The sequence below is a fragment of the Sorghum bicolor genome, chromosome 1 (assembly GCF_000003195.3).
Source record: "Sorghum bicolor cultivar BTx623 chromosome 1, Sorghum_bicolor_NCBIv3, whole genome shotgun sequence".
Classification (NCBI taxonomy): domain Eukaryota; kingdom Viridiplantae; phylum Streptophyta; class Magnoliopsida; order Poales; family Poaceae; genus Sorghum; species Sorghum bicolor.
The window spans coordinates 59,865,214-59,891,880 of NC_012870.2; the positions used below are offsets into that span (position 1 = coordinate 59,865,214).

Sequence of the window (26,667 nt, forward strand, 5' to 3'; positions counted from 1 at the left end):
ATTTTCAGGGCACTTGCACATACAGCTTGTGAGATACAAAAATAACAATCTAGCAAAGGCATGCAAGGCATAAATGTGAAACCCTAACAAAAAGTGTCAAACAGCAGATTTCAGATTTTTCCTAGCTTTGTTTACACAAGAGTACAACACTCAGCAAGTTTCACCACAAAAGGAGTTATAACTTATTTATTAAAAATACCACAAGAAACTCCTATTTAATCAAGAAAGATTTATAACTTCACAATCAAGTCTCCAAAAATCATGATAAATTTATCAGAGCCTATTCAAATCATAAGTAACAACACCCTAAATTTTCATGGCCAACAGATCAACAGATCTCAAAATATAGTTACCTCCTAATAAACAAAGATTAAATTATATCTATTTATTTCCATAAAAACATGGCATGTTTCATATTTTTATTAAAAACTAGATTACTACCAGAACTTAGCAAAATTAGAACCATGTCATTTGGATCTATAAAACTCGAGATATGAATTTTACAAAAACAGCAAAGAATCTGCTACACAGTGACCAGAGATGTGAGAGGGTGAGACTGACAGGTGGGACCCGCTTGCCAGTGACACAGTGACAGGGGAGATGTTCGTCGCCGGCGAAACTCGACGACGGCGAGGTCTCGGTCGGATCCAAGGGCATCTACGTGTTCCTCTCATTAAGGCGGACTCAGTGACCTACTTTACCCGCGCTCTAGTGGACCCTAGGGTGCTCGCCGTCGGGAATGGCGGAGCGGCGGTGCTGCGCGGCGTTACGCCGGCGGATCTAGGCAATGGCGACGCGGTAGAGCTTGCGGCTTGCGGACGAGCATCAGTGAGCCAAGAGAAAGCGATAGGAACAAGAATGAAGGAAAATGGTGGAGCAGAGAGGCCTGGCCACGTTGCCAGTGATCCCTGCGAACTCCGGCGAGGTGGAGCTCGCGTCGGAGTGGGCAATGTGACCTCACCGGTGATTAGCTAAGGATATGGAGTGGACGTCGAGGTAGAGGACATCGAGGCAGAGCTCTGGGCGGACTGGCTCGGCCGGTGGCGTGGTGGAACGGCCGGAGGAGCTCGCCGAAACGCGGCGGAACTCGCCGAGGACGAAGGCGGACGCAATGTGGCGCTCTGAGCGAGTGGAGGTCGCGTCTGAGGCGTCCACCCGGTGCGTGGCGACTTGAGGACGCCGTGGGAGCTGACAGGTGGGACCGTCGACGGCGTACGGTCGACAGGTGGCCGGACACGCGGCGGCGGACGAGTTCTGTCCGAACTGAATCGAGCGATTCAGTCGCCATGGCCAGTGACTGAAGCTCGATCTTTGCCAACGTTTTACTCCCGTCTCACTCGATGGATTTGGCTCAAACTTGATCCTTTGGTTAGATCTACATGAGATCTATAAGTTTGCTTACAGGATTCCAGTCTAATTCGGCCTAGAATTCAAACTACAAAGCCTCCAAACACCCTATGTCGAAACTGTGTCATTCAAGACTTAGCCAAATTCGGCTAAGTATGAAATCAACCCTGATTTTTGGCTTGTGAGCAAATTTTGGATGTGTTCCAAGCTTTTTCATGAAAAGTCATCAACATAACTTTTGTAGCTTATGAAATTTACTACAACTTTGTTTTAGGTGTCATTTACATGCAAGGTCTCTAACATCAGTTTCATAAAACATTTTGGAAAGGAGGTTTAGGGGGACAATTTGGTCAACCTAGGGTTAACCATGACTTAGAGACAGTTTTGGCCAAAACCTTCAACATGAACTTTGTTCAAAATGATGTTCTAAACATGATTAAAGTATTTTGGAAGACAACATACACTTGTATACCTTAGTCACACATTACAATCAACCATAGCAAGTCATATAGCAATTTAATCATGCATGGGACACATAAGATGACATGTGATCATGATGTATGCTTATGAATGAGCATGATGATGCTTATGTTGATGAAATGCTCATGGTTAACATGTAAGCTAACACTAGGAGTCTTACAATTCCTGGACAACCATTCATTCCTCATATTTCGGCTCCATTGCCACCTATGGGAAAGGGATCTCAATTAGCGCCACAAAAACATGACTCAGGAAACAAAAATGCTAAAAAGAGCTCGAAAGGCAAAGCTATCATCAACTTAGATGATGGAAATTAAATGATGGCAGGACTGCAAAGCATCTTGTATTTGATCCACCTGAGGACGTGACGCTAGTAAGTAAAATTGTATCACTTACTTTCTTTTTATACCTTCACAAATATATGAACTAACAACTAATCATGTATACTAAATTCAGGTCAGTGCATGGCTGATTCACTTGAATGGCCCAATCAATGGGAATTACAAGAAAAATGAGAGCTATTGGGGTGATGTATATGCACATTACAATAGGACTACAGCTACAAACCGAAAAAGAGAGGTGAAACATCTTAAAGATTGCCGGCAAAAAATTAAGAGATGGTTGGCATTTTTCTGTGCATGTTGGAAGAAGGTTACCTCAATTTATCTTAGTGGATATTCAGATGACCGGCTAAAAGACATGGCTAAGCAGTTTTATTTGGATGACTATCCTAAGGAAGGCCCACTCACAGTTGAGCATTGCTGGAAGATTCTTTGCGATGAACCCAAGTGGCATGCAATTTTGGAAGAACTTGAAAACCCAATAAAAGGAGTTTGGATGATGAAGGTGAGACAGTTGACATCTCAGACAGTGGCGGAGCTCGTCAATTTCTACGTCTAGGGCCACTACGAAACCATGTATACTACGAGTCCACCACATCGAATCAAAATAGGTCACAATTAAATACATAAGTTTAGCTGATATTCAATTATATGCTTAAATTCACAACATAATTTCTTTTTATCTCAGATGATGGTTTGGCTTAGGAACAGGAGTGATAAAATTTTAATGTATTATCCTTTTTATTGTGCAACTCTAAAAAATCGATATTTCATTGATGAAATTTTTAGAGAGAGGATAAGCCAAGAATTGGTTCCGAGAACCGGAATTTACCACACGACCGATAAAAGTGACCGTACGAGTAGTCCATGCTCATGCACTTGCGGCTGACGGCCTAGTGCCCTGCCCATAGTCCCACACACAGACGTGCTCTGTGGCGACGCACGGCGCGTCTCCGACGGACATCTTCTAGCGACTAGTGACTAGCGACGGCCAGCATGGGCTGAGACCCCGAGTTGCCGGCCAATATAGTTGTTGCCTAGTGGGTTGACGAGCGACAGGCAGAGCTGTAGTGGGGATTTGCAGCACGGCAGGCAAAGCGCTGTAGTGGGGATTTGCCGCGTGGCATGAGACACGGAGTGAGAGTCACGGCGATGCCCGTGAAATTAGGACTCAGATTGCTCTCTCCTCTCTCTCTCTATTTGGGCCTGATAATTTAATTTCAATGCTTAGAATTACTTCAAACTAAGCCAGAAATTTACATATGGTATAAGAGACATTTTGGGCCACACCTAGGGCCACGGCCCCAGTTGCCCCAGTCTTATATCCGCCCCTGATCTCAGATGTAGAAGAAAAGGAACGTCCTATAAGGACAAAACGAGCTAAGAAACAACGCAATAGTAAAGGTAGAGTCAGGGATGATGATGTTGGTTTAGATGAAGACTTGAAGAAATTCATTGGTATTGAAGCAGCAAGAAAAAAAACAACAGGAAGACTTCTTAGAGGCACGGGAACACATTTCTGATAAGAAGTTTGAAATAGCAAGGCTTAGGAGGGAGACTGCTTTACTGGAATCATATGAGAAACTCTTGTGTATGGACACTAGGGAGATGACAGAGGAAATTAGAGTTGAGCATGTCCTTGCCATGAAGATGTTAAGGGAGAAATTGGCCGGCAACAGTAACTAAGGTGCTTTCTTATTTTGTTTACTGCTATTTTTTACAGCCAGTCATCATGTATAAAAATAAGAAAGCACCTTAGTTACTGTAAAAATTAGCAGGTATGAAATTCAGTGGTACTGTATGATAGTTAGCAATGCCTTAGTTACTGTAAAAAAATAGCAGGTATGAAATTTTGCATACCTCATTGGGCAACACACCAGGTCTTAGATTTACAGGTGAGGAGAGCTAAGGTCGAGTCAAGATGGCAAGAGGGCGTAGTAGAGCCAATGCTAGAGCATAAGGTATGCCACCACGTAGACGACGAGTGTGGGGGGCTGAGGCAGGAAGAACCTGACAGCCGGTATCGAGATCCACACGGAGGACCTCACCCTCCATGCCACACCAAGGGAACTTGAGGTAAGGAGAAGGAAGAACAAGTTTCTCATCGTACACCATAGGGGAGATGAGGTCCACCTGATCTGCCAACCACGAGATCTCAAGCGGCCCCACCGGACCACAGGATCTTGCGTGACGTGGAGGAATGGCTGTGTGAAGGCTGCTCAGCGAGAGGTTGAGGTGCAGAGGCGACGACGACGGCGGGGAGAGGAGAGAGGGATTCTAAAACCTTTTTGGTAAAAACTTTTCATGATTTTCCCGTCACATCGAATCTTGCGGCACATGTATAGAACACTAAACATAGATAAAAAATAACTAATTACATATTTTGCCTTTAATTTATTATGAGACGAATTTTTTAAGTCTAGTTAGTCTTTAATTAGAAAATAATTACCACATACAAACAAAAAATAGTATCAAAAAAAATTTTCACAAGGAGGCCTGTATGTGCGTGCCGTGCCAGCTGTGCCTATATACACTTATACGGATACGGAGTACGTACGTGGTGATGAACGTACGTACTGATATGTTCACGTGCATTCTCAGCGCGACGGGGCTTGGTGTTCCCTGCCGGTGCAGGAGGGTGTGGATGAGCCATTCCAGGGCGGCGAAGATCAGCATGCAAAAGGAGAGGGAGAGGCCTCTTTATCTCTCTGTATATTATTTTTTATTCTTAAATGAAATGACATGCAGCTCTTGTGTGTTGTATGAGAAATTTTTTTGACCAAATTTATAAAAAAAATTATTAATATATGTAATATTAAATAATTATTGCACAGCTAAAAAAATGTTTCATGATATATGTAGTGAATCTTGTTTGATGTTGTATTTTTTTAATTGCATTTTTTCTATGAACTTGCTCAAAACTAAAACGATTTGACTTAGAGTAAACCTAAAATGATTTACAATTTAAAATGTAAATAATATTTTATTACAGTTCAAGTTACTCCCCCGGTCTACAAACAATATTTCTAACATTCAAGCAACTCTAGCATAGTCTACTCTCTCCCCTTCATAATTACTAATAATTAGTTTTATTATTTGCATGTTGCATCAACTGCACAATAGCTGAGTTTTTTTTTTTTGAAAAGGAAATATTCCAGCCTCTGCGAACACACACAGTCAACACAACAGCTGAAGTGCTTGTCATTCTCAATGCGGTGACACCGGATAAACTATTTGCTATTGCAGATCCTCAGTTTTTTTACCCAGACGACAAATACAAGCATCTGATTATATCGGACTTGGCTGAAACGTTCAAACTGATGTAGCCTTGATGTATACATCAAATTTTTTTAACCAAATATATAACTGTAACGGTTAGGATTTCTGTACATAGCATTGGTACAAAAAAAAGTTCAGTTGATCTTCTGTACTCGGGAATGGTCAGGAATTTCTCTTAGCGCAAGGATGTGTAGTAGCTCTGCAGCGTATTTTAGAAAATGAAAAATGGTAAAAAGGTATAGTTTGACTTCCTTTTCACAACACTTTCCCATGTCATCTCCAACAGTTTGGGCAAACTAATTTGCCAAATCTTGTGATTTGGCAAGTTGCTAAAATATATAGCAAGTGAAATTTTCTTTTATCTCCAACAGTTTGTCAATTGGGCTTGATAAACTTAAAAAGAAGACCCACAACCAACAACCGAATCAACTAATCTGCTGGATAGCAAGTTGACAAATAAGGACGCGCGGTGCTGCTGGATAGCAAGTTGCCAAAAGATGGCAACCCATTTACCAAACTGTTGAAGTGGCTATTTTCTAGTTTTGCCAAATAAACAAGAAATAGCAAATTCATTTAGGAAACTGTTGGAGATGCTGTGCTTGTTTGGATCCCTATAGCTAATAATTAGCTGCAAAAGTTTAGCTGAGAATCTATTTGGATCCTTGATTTTTTCTTAAACGGCCATAGACAAGAGCATGATATGGATACATATCAAACAGAAAAAAAAAAGATCCTCAGATAATAAGATAGTTAATTAATGTCTTAGCTACCACCATCCCAACTAGCTATTAGCTGGTTTCTTTCCACTAACATAGCTAATAGCTAGCTAAGTGGATTCAAACGAAGCCTTTGTAACACCGATCGAGAAACTAAAGCTTTTACCATGCAGATCAAGACATGCAAGGTATCTTCTCTTCTCGAGACCCATTTACAGAGAGTGTTGTCTTTTAGCTCTTGTTGTTGGAGAAAACTAAAAATAGGTATGGAACCTTTTACCTGTAGCGCTACCCAAAGAACAAATGAGTCTTGTATTTTGGGTGACGATTGTTGGAGATAGTCTAGCTTATATGAGTCTGTGTTTGATAAGAGAAAAAGATATGGTGGCCTGGACTACGTTGTTCACTGTAGCGGTGAGCCCATCCCTTTGATGGGGTGTAGTCGTCAGAGGGCATTGCATTCCGATGTCCTCTCCGCTGAGCAGCCCTAGGACCGACATCGCCTGGATGCATACTTTCCTCGAGCTACTCTTGAGGGCTGACTCGGATGACGACTCCGATGAGGTCGAAAGCTACTACCCAGCTAGAGTGCATGCGAGTGTTTCCACATCGAGGGGGATCCAGTCGACAATGATGGAACCAACTTCATTCACACCGTCGGAGCTGAGGCCGTGTTTACTTTCCAAACGAAAAAATTTTGCGTCACTCATTTGTTTATGATAATTATTGTCTAATTATAGATTAGGCTTAAAAGATTCGTTTCGTAAATTTCGACCAAACTGTGCAATTAGTTTTTATTTTTGTCTATATTTAATACTCTATACATGCGTTTAAAGATTTAATATAATGGGGAAACTTGAAAAAAATTGAGTTTGGTGGAAGTAAACAAAGCCTAACTCCCAGTCTTAGGGTCACCTATCTCCAGGAGAATGCAGAGCGCTTCAAGGTGTGAAGGTGAGGTAGGTAGGCTGATCTTGAGGCCGAACGCTAGGAGCTCGAGCTGAGGTGATCACCCATCCGGCCCATCTGACAAAGTCGGTATCATGGTCTTGGCGTTGGCACTTGGGCACAAGGTTTATGGTACAACTTGGGACTTGTTTAGCATAGTTCAGCTTTATTAGTGAAGCTGTTCTTTTATTAAAAAATAGCTTCATAAGCAATTTTATAGGTGAAGTTGATCTATTTTGAAAAAAATGTTTGGTAAAATAGCTTCACCAACTACTTTATGTATAGACGAGAGAGAGAAATGTGGGAGAGAGCTGTAATAAGCTACTTTTTTTTAGCCTCATCCCAATTCATATCTTTGTGAGAGAAGAAGAAAAACAGCTTCACCCATGAAAAAAACAACTCACAACAGCTGATGAGGTTGTTGTAAGCTGTACCAAACAGACCCTAGTTTCACAAGTGGAGTTGAAAAAAAGAAAGAGTGGAGCAGCCTTTTTTATTATTATTTTAGCTCCACGAGTATATCAACGGAAAGGAAAGGATGCAATAAAAAAATTTAGCTGCTGTTTTTTCTTAGATAATAAAATGACTATCCGTTTAATTCTTCGTTTTTAATGATCGTTTTTTTATGACTGTACCACGAGGTACGTATTTTATTAACCTAAACCCTGCATCATACAATACTTACCTGTTGGCTGTTGCTCAGTTTTCCGCTTCTACTTAGGCCTTGTTCAGTTTCCAAAAACTATCTAAAAATTTTCAAAATTCTTCGTCACATCGAATCTTGCGGCACATGTATGAAACATTAGATATAGATAAAAACAAAAACTAATTGCACAATTCAACTGTAAATCACGAGATAAATTTTTTAAACTTAGTTACTTCATGATTGGATAATTTTTGTCAAATAAAAACAAAAATGCTCTCCTTTCCGTTTCTAGTATAAACCATTCTTGTACAATTTAGATCACTCCTCTTCTCTTAATAAAATACGTATCTAGCATATGCTCGAAAAAAAAAATAACTATTGCTGTATTGCAATAGATGCACGATCGATTGGCCAATGACCACAGTCCACGGAAGTGTGTGGTCTTATTGTCTGGTTGCGTCCCTCTGTTTTCATGTGCATATATGTGTAGTTTCAGCACTCAAAATTGTGGGTTCCTAGCCAGTTTGATTCCGTCTCAAACTTTTGAATGATTCTTGTGCTTGTTGGGAAAATGCTCTCCGCACTCCCCAGCAGTACAGTAGATCGAGAACCTTCTCACTCGGTGGCGTGAGAGGCTTGAGCAGTAACGGACAGTGGGCTCAACAGTAGGTGAACACAGTGAATGCTCTCTCTCCTTTATTAATGACGGCATCCCCCCTTATATAGGGCTCGGAAACCGACCTAGTGATATTTACAAAAATGCCCCGTGACGGTGGGGGAATATCCCAGCATATTCTCCTATTACAGTCTACTGGCCCTAAGTCATCTGTGTAATTTCACACTACAAACCCCACGCGCGTCCTCTGTCTAGAGCTTCAGCTGGTCGGAGGCTCGGATCCTCCGCCCGACCGAGGATCCTTCGCCACTTCGTGTGTCGGAGGTTCCTTGGCTTGCTTGGTCGCCGATCCCTCGACGCGTCTCTGTCAGAGGTTCCTCGGCTTGGACGCGTCGGAGGTTCCTCGCATCCTCCGCGTCCCTCGCCGTCCTCGGACTTGGGAGGGTCGGAGGTTGCTCCTTTCTCCGCTTGTGGGCCTCCGCCAGTATCAGTCCCTGCACAGATCATGACGAGACAAATTACCAACATTAGTCTCTTTTCAGGGTCCTTCGCACGCAATCGCACAGAGGTTCCCTGGGCGGAGGATATCCTCCGACGCTCCTGAGGTCGGAGGTTCCCGGGCTTAAAGGGCATCCTCAGACGACACCAGGGGGAAGGATGCGGCAATTCCCCTACAGTGCTGCAGAAGCTCGGCATTTGCATAAGCAAACTACAAATCGATCGAGCCAAAGCCATGCATGAAGCAGAATAGGAAATTGGCAAATCCGTTGTCCACGTATCACTTCTGATCCATTCGATCAGCTGATGAGTTGGATGCTTGTGCTGCGTCTCTTATATATATCCTACCATGTTATGTTAGCATTCGGGGACGACCCAGTTTTGTATTACATAAAAGCTGTCTTTTTCAGATGATGAATGATCCCTTGAGGCTTTGTTTGGATGTTGTCGTATTTACTTCAATCCATGTGGGTTGGTGTGGATTGGAGTGGAAATTAGTTCAAGTTCCACTCCAATCCACCTCAACCCATGTGGATTGATGTGAATACGACTACATCCAAACAAGGCCTGAGGGATAATGCCTTCCTGATACTTTTTTGATACTTGAGTGTAAGTAGTTCTTAGCCAATCGCCGGTTCGTCGCCACATGCCACGGTCCTGATCGCCGGCCCCAGCCTCCGCCGGCCCCCGGCTTCGGCTCAGCACTCGCCGCTCCCGACTCCGGCCACCACGTTTGCCACCGTACCGGCGTTACCCCAGGCCACCGCCCTCGGCTGCGCCCACACCTATCCGAGCCCTCCTACCACATAAATCTTGACGCTCTTCCTATATCCAAGATAAGCCTAGCAGTCATATATATAGGTGGAAAATCTACTATCCTTTTATGGGGCCTTTTGCCATAAATAGATATTTTTCTGATTGAGGTCGTATTTTGTTTAATAAATTTTGTACCATGTGCTAATGTAATGTAACGGGTTGGGTCTTGGAGAAGCCTCTTGATCTCTCTATATATTGATGTTTTTTCTAATGTAATGTAACGGGTTGCCTGTATCATAAATCATGACAGATGCACGCACAACAGAAATCACATTCATAAACATTCCAAAACAAGCTTCGGTATGTTAACGATCAAAATTCTTTGGGTTGGTTCAAAAATTATTTGCATGTTGCATCAACGTGATGTTGATGTTAAAAAATTAAGTTGCCTTCTATTTTCTGACTTCTGGTCTCTTCCTTAATACCCTCCGTCAGATAATATAATGCATTCTAGCATTCAAAATTTATCGTCAAATATAATGTATTTCATACGACAAAAACCAATTTTACATTGAATAATTCTATTTATCAACCAATCACCATTAATCATGTGGATGACAGCATCTGATTAGGAAATAAAATAAGAGTACAGACGTCTTTTATGTTGTCTTTTAATTTGTCTTAAAATTACTAGAATGCACTATATTATAAGACAAAGTGAGTATGTCCTAAAAATACTAGAAATGCTGATAATTATTGATGGAACTTCTTGCTTGTTGCTTCTATCGTAAATCACAACAGATGCACAACAGCTGAAATGCTTGTCACTCTCAACGCTGTGACCCCGGATAAACTATTTGCTATTGCAGTTTTTTTTACCCAGACAGATACAATCATTTGATTATAACAGATAACGGACTTAGCTGAAAAGTTCAGATTGATGTTACCTTGATGTATATATCAAAGTTTTTATAACTCTAACGGTTAGGACTTCTGTACGTAGCATTGGTACAAATAATGATTCAGTTGATCTTAGCTCAAGAATATGTACCTGAAACGGTCAAGATGTATACCTTGACTCTCACAAATTCATAAACTAATAGTTAACTGTTAACCGGTTCCTCTTAGCTAACACAGCTAATAAATATGAGTGGATCTAGGGCCTTTGTAACACCGATCGAGAAAATTAAAGCTTTTACCTTGCAGATCGATCAAGACATGTTAGGTCTGTGTTCGAGAAAAGAAAAAAACATGTTATGAGTCTAGGGCTCTAGGCATGCAATCTATAGCAACAAGGCGATCAAAGAAAAGGTCAAGCCGGCCAAGGATGATCTACTTGTCCAGTTGTCCCTACCCCGGCTCCCTCCACAAAGCATCAGTATGTACTAGTATAAATACTGAACCCAACAGGTGCCTAACATTATTGCAACTGCATGTAAAGTTGTAAACCTTGAACAATGAAGGTTTACACCTTATCCAGCCTGCTGCTCCTCAGCACTCTCACACTGGCAATGGCAGCACGGCCTGACGCCGCCGGCATCCTCGATGCAGCCACGGTAGCCGTGCAAGAGCTCGACCGTGTCCTGTCGCTGCCAGGGCAGCCGAGCTACTCGCCTGCATCCAAGCAGTACTCCGGGTACGTCACGACCGATGAGTACCTAGGCAAGGCACTGTTCTATTGGTTCTTCGAGGCCACGGACAAGCCCGAGGAGAAGCCACTGGTCCTGTGGCTGAACGGAGGTTACTGACTAACTGATTATTGCATCTGTTACTAGCATCTGATTCTTCATTTTTTTTTAACAAGGACTGTAAAAATTCGTAATTATTCAGGGCCTGGCTGTTCTTCCATTGGGTTTGGACAGTCACAGGAACTTGGGCCATTCCTGGTGAAGAAAGATGTTCCTGAGCTTGAGCTCAACCCGTATGCTTGGAATCAAGGCAAGTGAAAAACCGGCAGAAGTAACTTGTCACAGTTTTGCCTTTAATCGCCGTGACAGTAGAAGAATAGGTAAACTAAACTGCATGTCTGGTGGTGTTTCAGCTGCCAATCTGCTGTTCCTGGACTCTCCAGCAGGCGTTGGATTTTCATACACAAACACGTCCTTTGAAAAGGATCCACCGGGAGACAATTCCACAGGTATATATCTGACTGATATACTCCCTGGGTCCCCAGAAAAAGAATAGTATCATTATAGGGTTCATGTGAGCCAAACTAGCTTTCTCAGCTTTGACTAGATTTGCAGAAAATATTAGCAATATTTGTATTTCCAATTAGATTTATTATGAAAATATATTCAGACATTTATCTAATGATACTAATTGTATAACATAAATATCAATATTATCTTATATATATATTTGGTTAAAGCTGAAACCGTTTCACTTCTCAAAAAGTGAGAATGACAGTATTTGTGGGATGGAGCAAGTATATGTCTGCTTACTGTCAAAAAAACAAAAGAAAGTACTGTAAGAAACATCATCAATAACAGTAACGATGGCTGTCTGCACTTGCTGCAGCACACGGTTCATACACTTTCCTCGTCAGGTGGTTCCAGAGGTTCCCCCAGCACAAAGCCAAGGAGTTCTACATCGCTGGAGAGAGCTACGCAGGTGCAGCAACTGTTACTCATGATTCAAATTTGAACAGCATCTATTGCTGGCAGACATATGTTTACACTTGCCTTTAATTTGTTCCTGCTATAGGACACTACGTTCCCCAGCTTGCAAACGTCATTTTGGAGGAGAACAAGAAGGCCTCCAAAGAAAATTACATCAACTTCAAAGGCATCTTGGTATGCACTACGCAGTGTCTGAGGCTCTGAAAGTCTGAACTAGCCACTAGTATACTCTACAGTACTAGTATTCAGTAGTCACTGAACTTCTCTTCAGAAGTACTCCTACGTAATTTAAGATACCGAGCGCCATCATTCGTCTGCCTGAATTCTTGTTGTTTTTTATTCCATCCCAGATTGGGAACGCGTACATGGACGGGGACACTGATCTGGTGGGGATCTTCGACTCGTTGTGGCATCACGCCATCATCTCCGACAAATTCTACAGCGACGTCCAGAAGAACTGCGACTTCAGCCTGGTCGACCTGTCCCCAGAGTGCAACGCGGACATCGAGCAGTACACCGCTCTCTACGATATCATCGACATCTACAGCTTGTACACCGATCGCTGCGAGCTCGGGTACCCGGATTTCAACTATTCGATCTCGGCGCAGATCGGGCGTACCAGCAGCGGCCGTGTAAGCGCCCCTGAACTACTTCAGTACGAGCTGAGTTCCAGTCTTTTTCCATGGCGTGTTTCAGTATTGATGGATGTTTTTTTTCCATTGGTGCTCTGCTGCGCGAATTTCTCAGCTCGATCTTCTCAAGGTGCCGATGGGGTACGACCCGTGCACGGAGACGTACGCGACTGAATATTTCAACCGCAAGGACGTGCAGAAGGCGCTGCACGCGAATGTCACTGGCGTGCCTTATCCCTATTCGCTTTGCCGGTGATTTTGCTGCCCTGTCTGTCTTTGCCTGGATTCAGAGAATGATGATTGTGGTGGCAACAAAGCTGTGTTAATTAAAGATCGCTGTAATAAGTATATCTTTTTTCTTGTAGCAATTCGATCAACGCCGCATGGAAAGATTCTGACTTGACAGTGGTTCCAGTAGTCAAGAAGCTGGTGGAGGCAGGGCTCCGGATATGGATTTTCAGGTAAAATTTCCCTTCATCTGCATGCTCAAGAACATGATCGATGGTGCCACACTTGTCAAGAACATGTCTATACCAAAGCTAGCTATGACCCGCATTCGCTGTGGTTTTCTCATGTTCCTGCCTTTCTGACGAGCAGCGGCGACACAGACGGAAGAATCCCTACCACGTCAACCCGGTATACGCTGAAGAAGCTTGGCTTGCCCATCAAAGAGGACTGGTCGCCCTGGTTCCATCACAAGCAGGTAGTAGAAGCGCAGAGCTGCTGAACAAGTCCAATTACCTTCCATGCATCAAAGGATATGACAAAATGGAGTTTACTAGTAAAACTGATCCCACGCTATTATCACACATATGACAATTCACTACATCCTGGTACATGGTTGTTTGTCCCTGTGTGTTTTGTAGGTTGGCGGCTGGACTGTGGTGTACGATGGCCTGACATTTGTCACCGTGAGAGGAGCCGGGCACATGGTCCCGTCCACGCAACCGGAGCAAGCGCTTGAGCTGTTCAAGCACTTCCTGGCCAACACGAACCTGCCCTCCAAGCCCTTCTAGAAAATTTGTCAAGGCAAGGAACAAGTACCCTCCTGAATGAAGAAACAAGATGATCCATGTGTGATCATCATCATGAGCATCGTGACAGTTAGATTGTTGTGTATCACTGCACCTGTGTTCTTGAAAGTTGTGACGAAACTGTGATGGTATCCTTCAACAGATATAAATAAAATTTAGATTTTTTTATGACAGATTAACGATGAAGGAAAAATGACCATCTTCAGTCAATCGTTCAAATTACAGAGATGCAATCAGTAACTGCGGATATGCCAGAAATAGAATGCACTAGTGAATTTTCTAAACACCAACATTACCTTGCTGCAAACAAGGAAAATAATTAGGATACATTAGGATATAAATGTTTACATTAATAGATAAATTTTAAATGCTAGAAATTTTTATATTTGTGGACGAAGAAAGCATGAGTCAATTGACTGTTTTGAAGGAAAGTGACGGTGGTGGTTCTTAGTTTTGATAACATTTTCCCCATGAGGTCGTTGGAACATATCCATCATCCCTAATTTTTTTCTTTTGTTTGTTCAAAAAACATATAGAAAAATCAGTTATCTAAACAACAACAACCACCTTTTTCTGTAGTATTTTATTCTTTTTAGAAAGGAGGACAAAAGATTTGTCGTCGGTCAATTATATTGTACGAAAAAGGAAAAAAAACATGAGTACAAAGGAAAACCACCATGCACCTTGAGTACAAAGAAAAAACATGAGTAGTAATTTTTGAAAGGTCACGGGGGATGAAGTATCTCCACTTGAATTTCATTACCACAGATTCTAGCAAAAGATGACGATGGTAGTTACAATGTTGGGTCAAAACCTAGAGTTACGGAGCAAGAAAGGTGAGAAAGAGAGCAACAACCACACCACAACAAACGAAAACAACGACACCAACAACCACAAGGACAAGCAAGCAAACTACAACTCCCATATATGTTGATGATTGCCGAATATTGCACCACCAACAGGACGAACTCCATTCCATGGGCGTTAGTAAGGCACTAAGTCAAGATGACAGACAACAACCATGATGTGCATCTTCTATGGAGTTCATCTAGAATCCATTCGTGTTCCATCTACGCCACTAGGGGGGGGAGCCTCAAGGGTTGGAGGACTAATGATTGGAGAACAAGAAGATCCAAGAGAGGAGATCATGGTCCTATTAACCCGACATATGGTGAGAAGATGTAATCAAGGAACCTAAAGGACGTCAGAGCATGGACACTGGCAGCAGGTTTCATCGATCAACCAGCTTGTGCTCCTACATAGAGGAGATGTGAACAAAAGGACCTTGCTGAAGAGTTGTACTTAAGCCTAAGCCAACCTTCCATGGCGATGTCTACAAGTAGGAAGTGACATCAACGACGCCACTGCAACTGGCCCTAGAGATTTGGAGCTAGGTTTTCATGTGAAGATATCCTACAACTACATGGGCGGAGAGGCTACAACACATCACCTATGGGTATTGCGTCGATAACACCAACAAATCTGGCATGACTTTTGTCTAGGTTCCCGAACCCATGAACTGTAGGTCGCCATGGCACGATGCAATCCCTACTACTTGAGTCCTTGACGGCTCGAGCAGGGCAGCAGGAAATGCGACCACCATAGGTGGTGCACCATGAAATTAATCATCTGTCATGTTGGAGGCACCGACAAGCCAAATCTGACCACCGTCAGACAAGCTGCCTTGCGAGTTCGCTGACAACTAGCACCGCTTGGGGAAGCTATGCCACTGTGCTACTGCACGAATAGTTGGCATGCCTATGAGGGTGCCCGAGCTCATGCCGCAGTCGCTGCTTGCTTCCGAGGCCACTCCAGCGGCGCTACGTGGCTACACCCAGATGCCAAGATCGTAGGCCGCCAACCAATGCGCCAGCATCACCACTTACATAGAGTCCATTGGTCGGCCGGCGTCTCCAGCCACACCGAGGTCACCACCATAGCAGGGCACAATTGCCAGGCATGACGCACCTATAGCATGCAAGCCCACGCCGCCACTGCATAGCACCAGCGAGATCCAATGACCACGAGGACACAAAGGATAGATCTTGCTATGACGGGCTTAGATGCAGTCAGCCAAGGTGTGATGTAGCCACAACATCGAGCTACAAACCCACAACATCGAGCTATCTATGGCGAACTCGTAGAGGAGGGACCATCGGGCTTCAGTTCACCGGATCCAACATTCCCTGGCGAGGAATTGGCCGGACCTGCCGTAGCTTGAAAGATGTAGGAGATGCTGTGAACGCCGTCTATAGGTGCGGCTATATGCCACAACATCGAGCTACAAGGGAAGCAGAGGTAAGAGTGAGTGGAAAGGAACGAGGGGTAGAGTAGAAGTGGCTGTGAACGCCGTCTTTTTCAGCACTGTTGCCGCTGCCGACCACCACTTGCAAGAACAGTGGCGATGTTGGAGATGGTCTGGGGCAGTGGGCTTGCGGCAGCAGTGGGCATGTCGCCCCTGAGTCGTCATTCTTATAGGAGTACTCCCTCCGTTCTAAATTGCAAGTTTTGACTTTTTTTCATATATTTTGCTATGTATCTAGATATATTATTTTATATATATATGTAGCAAAATAGATGTACCAAAAGAGTCAAAACGACACGGCACTCTGATTTTGTGAAACACAGCAGCGTTTGAGGATATAGACAGCACAAACAACAGCAGCAATTCCTCAGATTAAAAACAGCGGTAGTAATAATCCAACACCAAGACATATAAAGGGTTATTATTACAACAAAAGCTCAAATATATATATATATATATATATATATATATATATATATATATATATATATATATATATATATATATATATATATATATATCATCCATGATTGATAACCCACGGCCAGCACCACCGCTCTCGGATCTCCGGCCGATCGTCAGTGCGTCGAGTCACAAGGCTTGACGCAGTAGCAGCGAATTCCGTCAAGCGGGGTGGGGGAGATGAGGCACTTGCCGCCGGTGTAGCCCTTGCCCTCCTCCCTGCACCCGATCGCGCAGTAGTCCGAACGCACGCACAGAGCCCCCGGTAACCGGGTGCTCCGCGTCAGGCAGTCGCGTGCCTGAACCGGACGCATCTCTGCACGAGCAGCCGCGAAGCAGCAAACGTTAAGCAACATCCGGCGAGGCGAGATCGCTCGCCGATGATTGGACTATTGGTACAACATTGGTACCAGTTTAGTTGATCAAGAACGCACACAGCGCACACATACGTACCGGCGACCATGACGAGGAGCGTCAGCAGGAGGACGACGGCGGCAGACAGCTTCTCCCGTGAAGGCTCCATTGCCGGCCGGAGGATTTGCTTGGGCGTCGAAGGGAAATGGACGTAAATTCACGTGGAACTGTCGAAGCCCCGTTCCTGAGGCCAGTATATATAAGATATAAGATCCGGCGGGAAGAGAAGAGATTAATATAGGTGGTGTATAACAACGCTCCAGATCATCAAAGCATTATTACTGCATCGTTACAGCTATAGCCTATAGGACCCGGACGACAGGCCTCTTCAGTTTTCATACATATGAAAACACATTACTTTCTCAGTTTCTCTAGGATAATTATGGTTCAGTTTGCCAAAGCTCTACTACCAAGATTTTCCATAGCGGATTCTGTGGATCCCTGGCAAACGTCTAAAATACAATTGGATTTTGGTGTGGACCTAACGAGAATCGCTTCTCTATTTACACTACAAGCTTAGAGCTAAAAAAACCTGCTCTCCACTACTTACCAAAGAAAAAAATAGCAGGCTACTGCTGGACAGGCTTGCCGCTAAGCTATTTGTATTTTTTCCGCTATCACAACTTTCATCGCTATTACATGCTATAGCGCCGCTAAGTTGCATTTGTTACAACAAATTTCACCGTTATTATACGCTATAGCGCCGCTATGATAAATATTCTCAGTTTGACTCTCAAAACTCTATCTTAGACTAGATTATTATTTATTCTTTACTACTAATTTAGTATTTTGGACAATGAAGCTTTCATGAACCATGTTGTAATGTCATGTTGGTATTTTGTAATGTTACCTAGACTTATGAAAACATATTTTTATACATCAAATTCATATTTACCATGTCTTTTTCATCAATTCCTCGTGTTTTTCATGTATTTTTTATAAAAACGCAATCTGTCATAGCGCCGCTATAGCTGCATAGCTCCTGAAAAAAAGTTGCCGCTATTTTCAATAGCCCACTATTTTAAACTTTGCTACTTACCGCTGCTCCCTATTTGATTGCCACTAGAATCACTTCAGAATTAGAATGATTTCGACCTGCTCCCCCATCAAAATCACTCCATTAGAGAATCAAGAAGTAAAGTTCAGGAAGAGAATCTCTAACAAACTGACCGTAAGAATAACATATTTTCTATTGTCCTTATTTTAAAAACAGACTACAGGCTCAAATGCCAGCAATCACACATCTATGAAGCACTAAACTACTGCATTTTAATATTGACGAAGTCACCATGACCATTACACTTATCAAATCTACAGGATACAAATGGAGTATTTAAGTAAAAAATTCAAATGATGATTCAAATACTATCAAAACAGTAGGAGTTTATCAAATATGTCCTGATTAACAGTGAGGAGAGCCCCTTAACAAGGTCCATGCCATATAAGTTGCACTTTTCCCCTATACTGTATGCATGTTGGTTTATACATTAATATGATCTAAGTGACTTATTTAAGCAGAGATGTTATTCTACTGAACATCTTATATGAGGAACATACCTTCGTGAGTTTAACTACTTAGTGCACTCGTGAATAATTGTAACATATGTGCATGATCAATGTTCAACTTAACAGTTTTCATCAAAACAATCGTATATCAAACAATTATGTGGAATTGAGAGGATTTCTTCTGTGCCTTAGAATATTGTGCGGATTGTTGGATTCAATCGGATTCTCATTTTTATTCAATTAAGATAAAATAAATCATAAGTCCCATGTTAGATGTTAAGTGCATTAAAGTCTTAGTCCACATGAGAATTTGACTAAAGTTTGACAACTTAAATATGTAATATTCTTGTGAAGTTGAGAAGGCATGGCCATGCACACATATGTCCTTAGCCGAGTTATGCCCGGCCCGCCATGACATGATGTGGTGCGGGGTAGAATGTTTTTGCCACGTGCCATTTTTTTTGATAAATTAGCAGGAGCTCTGCTTCTCAATTAAGGAAGGAAATAGGTTATATGTACAAGAAAATCGAAACGTCTAGCTAGCCGCACTGGGCAAACATAAAAACAGGGAACACCCGGCGCTCCTACACAGTGGGGCTAAGTCTGGTTGTTAAACACCCTAAAGTGCATGTTAATGTCTTCCTTGGCTTTCAAGGCCACTTGTCGAGCATCCATGACTGTGTCTTGGAAAATCCTTCTGTTTCTTTCCTTCCAAATGTTCCATATCGTGTATATCACCACCCCGTTAAAGTGTCGTCATCGCTCCCTTGGAACTTTGGTTGCCGCTTGTTCCCACCAAGTTCTTATCTCTGTCGGTTGGGTCTGATGTCGGATTAAGTCCGTGTCAAAATGCTCCTACGCCAACACAAGGCACCAGACCTCTTTAGCTACTGGGCATAGCAGACACAAGTGAAGGCCAGTTTCCAATGGCCCATTACACATGACACAGTGGTTTTGATGGAGCCAATTCCTTAGCTACAAATGATCCGCTGTGAGGATTTTGTTCTAGATAAGGACCCATGTAAAGAACTTGCATTTATTCTCCGTGTGAGCTTTCCAAGTGAGGTCTAAACGAAATTTACTGAAGCTTCCTTGGAACTGAATTTGGTATGCCACACGCCAATTGATGGTGCATATCCAGGGCTCAACAATTTTATGGATATTTTGCCATCTGCGGTAACTCCCTGTTTACTCTTCATGGTAATGTCACTGGCCGGTGATGTCCAGGTTTATCTCCTTTGTCTACTGCTGGCGCTGAGGCCTCTTCTCCTTTATATCATACGTTTAACACAACACACCTCTCTACCTCCGAGATAAAATACATGTTTTTTATTGTGGCTGTTGTCCCATCTCCCCGTCCTAGTACTCCCACGCACATAGGTGTCCTAGAGAGCAAGCCTTCGGATGTCCGCTATAAACTCATCATGCGTTCCAATACATGGTTGTTCGACTACTTCCCGACAATCCAATAGACTGCACATACTAGTACTTTCTAGTGAACATTCATAGGATCGCATTGTCTCTTCCTGCATTGACCGACTCTGCATCGACTGTGATCTACAACGTCGAACATCTCACTATACTGGTACCTCTAGCACTGATCCCATCTCCATGTATAATTCTGCAGTTTATATGTTGCTATATGATTTTTATTCATATGGTCATCATGTTTTCGTTTATAGAAGTTGCTAATAGATCACACATGCACATGCTTGTCATGAATATTTTGCCAATTTTATGGATGAAAGTATGTACGAAAGTTCACGTCAGACCATGAAACATGTGGGTTCGGGTGGTCCAAAGGGTCGGGGTCGATCTCAGCCATTCTCGACCGAAGGGACTTTAGGTATTATTTGAATAAATTCAATCCCATCCAATCTATATAGAATATTTTTTGAATGGACAATCTATATAGATTGGAGAACTAATTTTATTTTAATCTAAATATATCAGATACAGCGAATGTTTTTAAGATATATTTGGCAGGGTTTTATCTCCTCCTAAAATGACTATGACTTTGGATTATCTAGTGGAACAACTTTTCTAGTAGTAGAGCTAAAGTATTTTAGAAAAAAATATTTAGTAAAAGGGCTCGAAAAGTATTTTTAAGTGGAACAGGTAGAAACTAAAAAATTTGTCTCAGGCTCCTAGTTTGAAAAGAACTAGGCTCCTTGATAGTTTCAATGACAATGAAGCCCTTTTTTCATCCTGTTTGGTAGAGATTCTTAAGAAGCCATGACTGGAAAGCCCTACAAAGTTTCCTTAGATGAAGAGATGCAAAGAACATAAAGAGAGGTTAGTCAACGAAAATTTAGTGCCACTCCTTTTATTCTTATGATTTGTTTGCAAGAAACAAAGATCAAGAGCCAACATTACACATAGGTAGGATTTTTCTCATTTATTCAAGAACCCATCCCCCCCACTCTGATCCATTTGGGCTGCCATGGCCGCTGGGCGCTGGCGCTGGAGCATTGTCGTGCACGGCGTGATGCACATGCATGTAAGAAACATGGTGGCGCACTTGCCGCCGGAGTAGGATTTGCTCTCCTGCAAGCACTTATCGTTGCACTTTTTTGAGACAAAGCACACACCCTTGAACGTGGTGCTCTCAGAGAAGCACTCTTTCGCCTCAGCTGGCCCCATCTCTGCATGTAACACAACGCGAGCGTGATTCAGGCATACCGACGTTAACCAAACCATTCCTACATGTCCCTGGATTATGGGACGTACCACCGGCCATAGTGAGTAGGAGGAGGACGACGGCTGCTGAGAGTTTCCTGTGTGAATCCTCCATTGTTGATTGATTGTGCGTCCAAGCAAAAAAAAAAATGAAGGGAGTTCAGTAGATGAGTGAAAAGCCTTGTGACGTGGGTTATATTTTGGGGTGTGTTCCAAATCACCACCGGCCTATTCAAGGGTACTTCAAATATTGCTAAAAATGTAAGGCAGCGAATAAGTTTTGACCTTTGATTGTTGCATGTTTTAGTTGTTGCTACTAGCTACACATAGATATCAGCCAAACTAATGGACACATATTAATTTTAGTTTTTTATATTTCTATTGGAGTCATCCAACGAAGTTTCTAGGATAATTCTCACGAGATGTGTTAGATAAAATAAAAAGATTTAATTTTTTCCTAAAAATCACAAGCATGTGACATTAATTTAGTTTACTTTAATTATCATGGCCATTGGATGTAGTATGTTTGTTTAAAATTATCACCTATAGAAGATTGATAAATTTAACCTAATAAATTTGTATCAAAATTACCTACTTCTTCTATCTTTATGAAAGATAATACCAATAATTCATAACTTTATTTTGAAATTACCTGGATATGCCATCAACTTCTGGCGTTACGACAAAAAACAAACTAATAACTCTCAATACAAATATAAGCTATTACAGAACATACTTTAATTGATCTATATCTATATCTCTATACCTAATATTAAAAAGCAAAACATTTCTTTCAATCTTTTTAAATTTCATTCATTCTTTCGAGTATGTTTTCCACTTTTTTTTTCTTTTTTGCTTTCCCCCTCCGCTGGTTCTTTGAGCGGCCGTTATGTTACTTTTCTTTCTTCTACCTTTTCTGTTTTTTTTCAGTACCCCTGTCCCCTTTCTCACTTTTATTGATTTTTTTGTTTTCCCCCTCCGTTGTTTTTTAGTGACAGATAATGTTAATTTTCTTTTTTCTATTTTTTCTGTTTTTCAGTCCGCTTGCTGTCCTTTTTCCACTTTTTCCTCTTTTCCTTTTTCGTTTTTTTTCTGATCTTTTTCCTCGTGTATCCAAGGTTTTCATCTCGTGTTCTTATTTTTTGTGTTTGTTTCTAATATATACTTGGTATAAAAAAATAAATTGTGGGTCTTTAATTCTTAACCCTCTTAAATTAAAAATTTCTAACGGCAAATTATCTGTGAGTAGTACGCGACCTTGAGCAACAAGGGAACGATCTACCCTCCTTCGTCATGTCCAGCAAAAACCTATCAATGACATTGCCTAATCAGTTCTTTGCGGCCTCTTCAACAACTTGAACACACTCATATTTTACATATAAGTTCAATGATGAATCTAAACCCATGTGCATTTGGAGTCAATAGAATAAGAACATGGATTCGGCTATGGATCCTTGCTAGCAAACGATACCTCCACACCATAGATCCCCATCGAAGGCTAGTCCGCCCTGGGTTGTAACCACATTCGAGATCTCTGGCGGCGCTCAAGAATCCCAGGGTCGAAGTGGTGGAGAGAGCTAGAATGAAAATAGAGGGAAGGGAAAATAGGAGATTGTGGGGAGATGAAGCTGCCTCTCCCGCACGCTAGTTGGGCGGAGGAACGCCTGTGGAGGAGGTGGAGGAGCGACGACGGCGAACTCGGACGCGGACGCGGCGATATGCGAGCGGCCGGTGGTTGGGAGAAGAGCGGAATGAGGACGGGTTAGGTTTCGGGTTGGGTGGAGCCATGGAGGGCTTTCCAAAAAATTTACAGGGGGTACGTGAACAAAATGAACCAACTCTTGAATTCTCTCTTCTTTATGTCAATAAAATTTAAAATAGGGGCTATTATGTAGAGACTAAAGTATAACTAATGAATGCCGCTAATACAAATTATATAATGCTTCTAAATTCCACCGGGAATATTAATATAAGCAAAATGATTACACTCTTATTTTCACTGTTTTTAGTGATGATTACACTCTATCATATGTTTTTGCTTTTCAGAATTCTTATGACTTTTATAACGTATCCTCTAAAATGAGGCTCCAGTTCTGCTGTAAAAACTTGTTTTTTTACATATATATGTCCAAATAGTTTTGTCCTTCTCCGAGTACCACATCCAAGGGAAAGAAGCCGATGATCTTATTGTCCAACCAAAGCAATGTATCAGGCAAACATTTTAGATGGGTACGTCTACCAGAGCTTCACCGTGTCGAGACAGCACTGCTTAAAGTGCAGCCGAACATGTTTTTTTTTTTGTTTAATTTTGATGCTGATCAAAGCGCAGCAATTTATTGTCACGAACTGATTTTTCTCACGATCGATCGATCACAAACATTACTACAAGCTACCGGCTGGTAGCAAAGCAAACATTACACCGGGACAGGGCCCAGAGGCCTAGGAGCAACAACAATAGTCCCAGGAGCAGGAGGCTCCCCGTGCCCGGGGCAGAATGTCATGCAGTAGCAACGAGAGGGGAAGCTGCGGCATGCGCCGCCAAGGTTGTCATCGCTTTCATGCCAGCATACATCTGCGCAGTGCTTCGTCTCCCAGCACCACCCCTTAAAATTTTTGCTCCGATGGTAACAGTCATCGTACGCCTCCACGGACGACGACGCCATCCCTGTATGAACGCGTACGTGGACGAACAAAAACAAGTTCACCCATCGAGAGTTGCGATTTCCACTTGCCACTTCTTATATGTATATATATGAATAATAAATATATAGCTCATGCATTTGCGCATGCATATTACCTGTCGCAATGATGATGAGCAGGACGGTGGTGGCGGCTGCAGAGAGATTTCTTCGTGGAGACTCCATTGGTTTATTATTACTATTATATATTATAATAATTATTTTGGGTTTGATGACCGTGAACAAGTGACATCTGATTGAGGTTTGAGGGGGGTATATATCACCCGTCGAAGACAAGAATTTACATGGCCACTATAAAACCTTAAAGAAATTATGGCAGGTAGTAAGTTTTTATTGCCAACGTAGGAGTATACTAAAGAAACAGCCTCCTTTTGAGATCCCCTATTACCTGCCCCTTTTTGGGCTGCTTGAAATTTAGACAAAAATCATACACGTTGTTTTTGTTCCGAGCAAAATGATCATACTAGATTAAGAATGTAATTAATCTGTGTGGTTTCTTTGTTCATGTTGTAAAGTTAAAATTAACTTCACAGGCTAATCTGCTTTTTTGGCAGTTTTTTCAAAATTGTGAACAGTAGCAATTTTGTTTGTATTTGATAAATATTGTTCAATCATAGGCTAATTAGGCTCAAAAGATTCGTCTCCCAAATTACATGCAAATTGTGTAATTAGTTATCTTTTTACTTATATTTAATGATCCATGCATGTGGCGTAAGATTCGATGTGACGGGGAATCCGAAAAATTTTACAAATTTTTTTGAAACTAAACAAGGCCTAAGAAAAAACTACCAAAAAAGAAGCAGATGGGGTGATGTCCATACCGTGGAACCATGACAACCAGTTAATTTCATGGCCCTTGAATCTCTTGCGTCGAGCCATTGTCATGCACTCATGCAATTTACAGACTGGTTGTCATGGTTCCACAGTATAGACATCACCCCAACTGGGCCCCACAAAAAAAGTCCTAGGTCTTGTTTAGTTCCGAAAAAATTCAGATTTCGGCACTGTAGTATTTTCGTTTTTATTTGACAAATATTATCTAATCATAGAGTAACTAGACTTAAAAGATTCATCTCGAGATTTACAGGCAAACTGTGTAATTAGTTTTTATTTTCGTCTATATCTAATGCTTCATGTATGTGCTCCAAGATTTAATGTGACAGAAAATCTTGAAAAGTTTTTGGTTTTTGGGGTGAACTAAACAAATCCTAGTAATTGCATGACAATAGGCCGAGGAACCACTATACGCGCCTAGTCTGCACTTGCGTCCGGTCAGCAACCACGGCATGCTGCCCTGATGTTATTTTGAAAAAAAAACAAAATATTTACTTTAAATTGCTATAGCTTCTAAACATTGTATTTATTTTTAATTTCGTCTGCATCTATCAAAAGAATTTTATTCTAATAATAAATATGTGTATTAACTTATAATTTATGCTAAAACTTAGAAACACAAAAAGGTTGGCCGCAACCGGCAGGGATGTATGGCCACGAACTGATTTTACATCCTTCTTTTTTACTTCCCTTGGTATCTTTATGCTCCTCCCGACCTATGCCATACGAGTTAGTACAACACTTGTTGATGGTAGAGAGTTCAATTCTAAAATGTGTCTGGCGATAGTATGGAATTTCCATATATTTCATATGTGATCTGTATTCCCGACTTATACTCATGCGAAATAGAACAAAAGGCCCAACGATGGTAAGGAGTCCTACTCTAAGTTGCGTTCAGTGACACTATATATAGAGTGCAAATCCATATATAAGAACATATGAAATGATGTTCAAAGATCTCCTTCCATATTTCACAAGTTGCGGCTAGTTCAAAACTCCATTTGCAAGCTACCTTGATAATTTCATTACCTTCACAAGCAAGATTTAGGATTCCGCTTATGTAATAAAGTCAATCTACTAAGGGATTAAGAAGTGGTGTAGTATCAGATCCCAAAGATAGGAAGTTCTTTTTTTCTTTCTTGTGGAAAAAGGCCTTTTTGCAGGAACTTCCTATTTGAGTCTTATGAAATTGAGTACCGGTATTTCACCAGAATCCATACATAAACCGTATTCATTTATTGTTAGAGAATAAATTTCATCTAATTAGTTACTTTTTGCGGGCGAATAAATCTCTGAGTCACAAATCGTCCAGTTGACCGCACCACAAGCGTTTTGTTGCAACTCACGGTCACAATTTGGCACAACTTGGTCACGATTTATTCTTCTATTTGTTTTTTTACTTCCCAATGTGTCTTCACAATCACCATGCGGTATGTGACCCGGATTCACAAATCTATGCTACATATGACTTAGAACAACTCACGTCGAGTGATAGTAGAGCCCTTGTTAGATTCTAGGTGCATTAAAGTCTTAGTCCGCATGAGATTTTGACTTAACTTTGACTCAACTTAAATAGGATCTATGTGGTAAAGTTGAGAGAGGCACGTGCACACACGCATGTCCTGAGCCAAGTTGTGCCTGGCCGCCATGATATGATGTGGTGTAGTGTAGAATGTTTTTGCCACTTAGGCCAATTGATGGCACATATTCAAGGCTCATCAAAGAAGTCATTATTGACATAAGTAATGCGAGAGTAATCCATGTCCGCTACTCATAGTACGATAGCTTAGGTAATTTCTCCTTTACTCTTCATGGTAACACGGTGGTGTCTAGGTTTATCCTCTATATCTATCGTTG

The 26,667-nt window shown here is 41.8% G+C and overlaps 1 protein-coding gene and 1 pseudogene across 1 annotated transcript; one reads left to right on the forward strand and one right to left on the reverse strand.

Moving 5' to 3' along the window:
* LOC8058805 lies at positions 11,085–13,893 on the forward strand (annotated as a pseudogene).
* Positions 16,039–17,201, reverse strand: LOC8062856 (defensin-1). The gene is made up of 3 exons (XM_002467533.2): positions 17,132–17,201; positions 16,812–16,994; positions 16,039–16,118 (listed from the first exon to the last, which is right to left on the reverse strand). The coding sequence occupies exons 1-3, from the start codon at positions 17,199–17,201 to the stop codon at positions 16,039–16,041; spliced, it is 333 nt and encodes a 110-aa protein (XP_002467578.2).

Bases quoted from the DNA above. Each gene is read 5' to 3' on its own strand.
- LOC8062856 (XM_002467533.2), bottom strand. From the start codon at position 17,201: ATGGAGCCTTCACGGGAGAAGCTGTCTGCCGCCGTCGTCCTCCTGCTG. The intron at 16,995-17,131 runs GTACGTATGTGT...CTGCTCGTGCAG, and splicing joins GCTCCTCGTCATGGTCGCCG to AGATGCGTCCGGTTCAGGCA. The intron at 16,119-16,811 runs GTGACTCGACGC...AAGCTACGGCAG, and splicing joins CTGCTACTGCGTCAAGCCTT to GTCCGGCCAATTCCTCGCCA.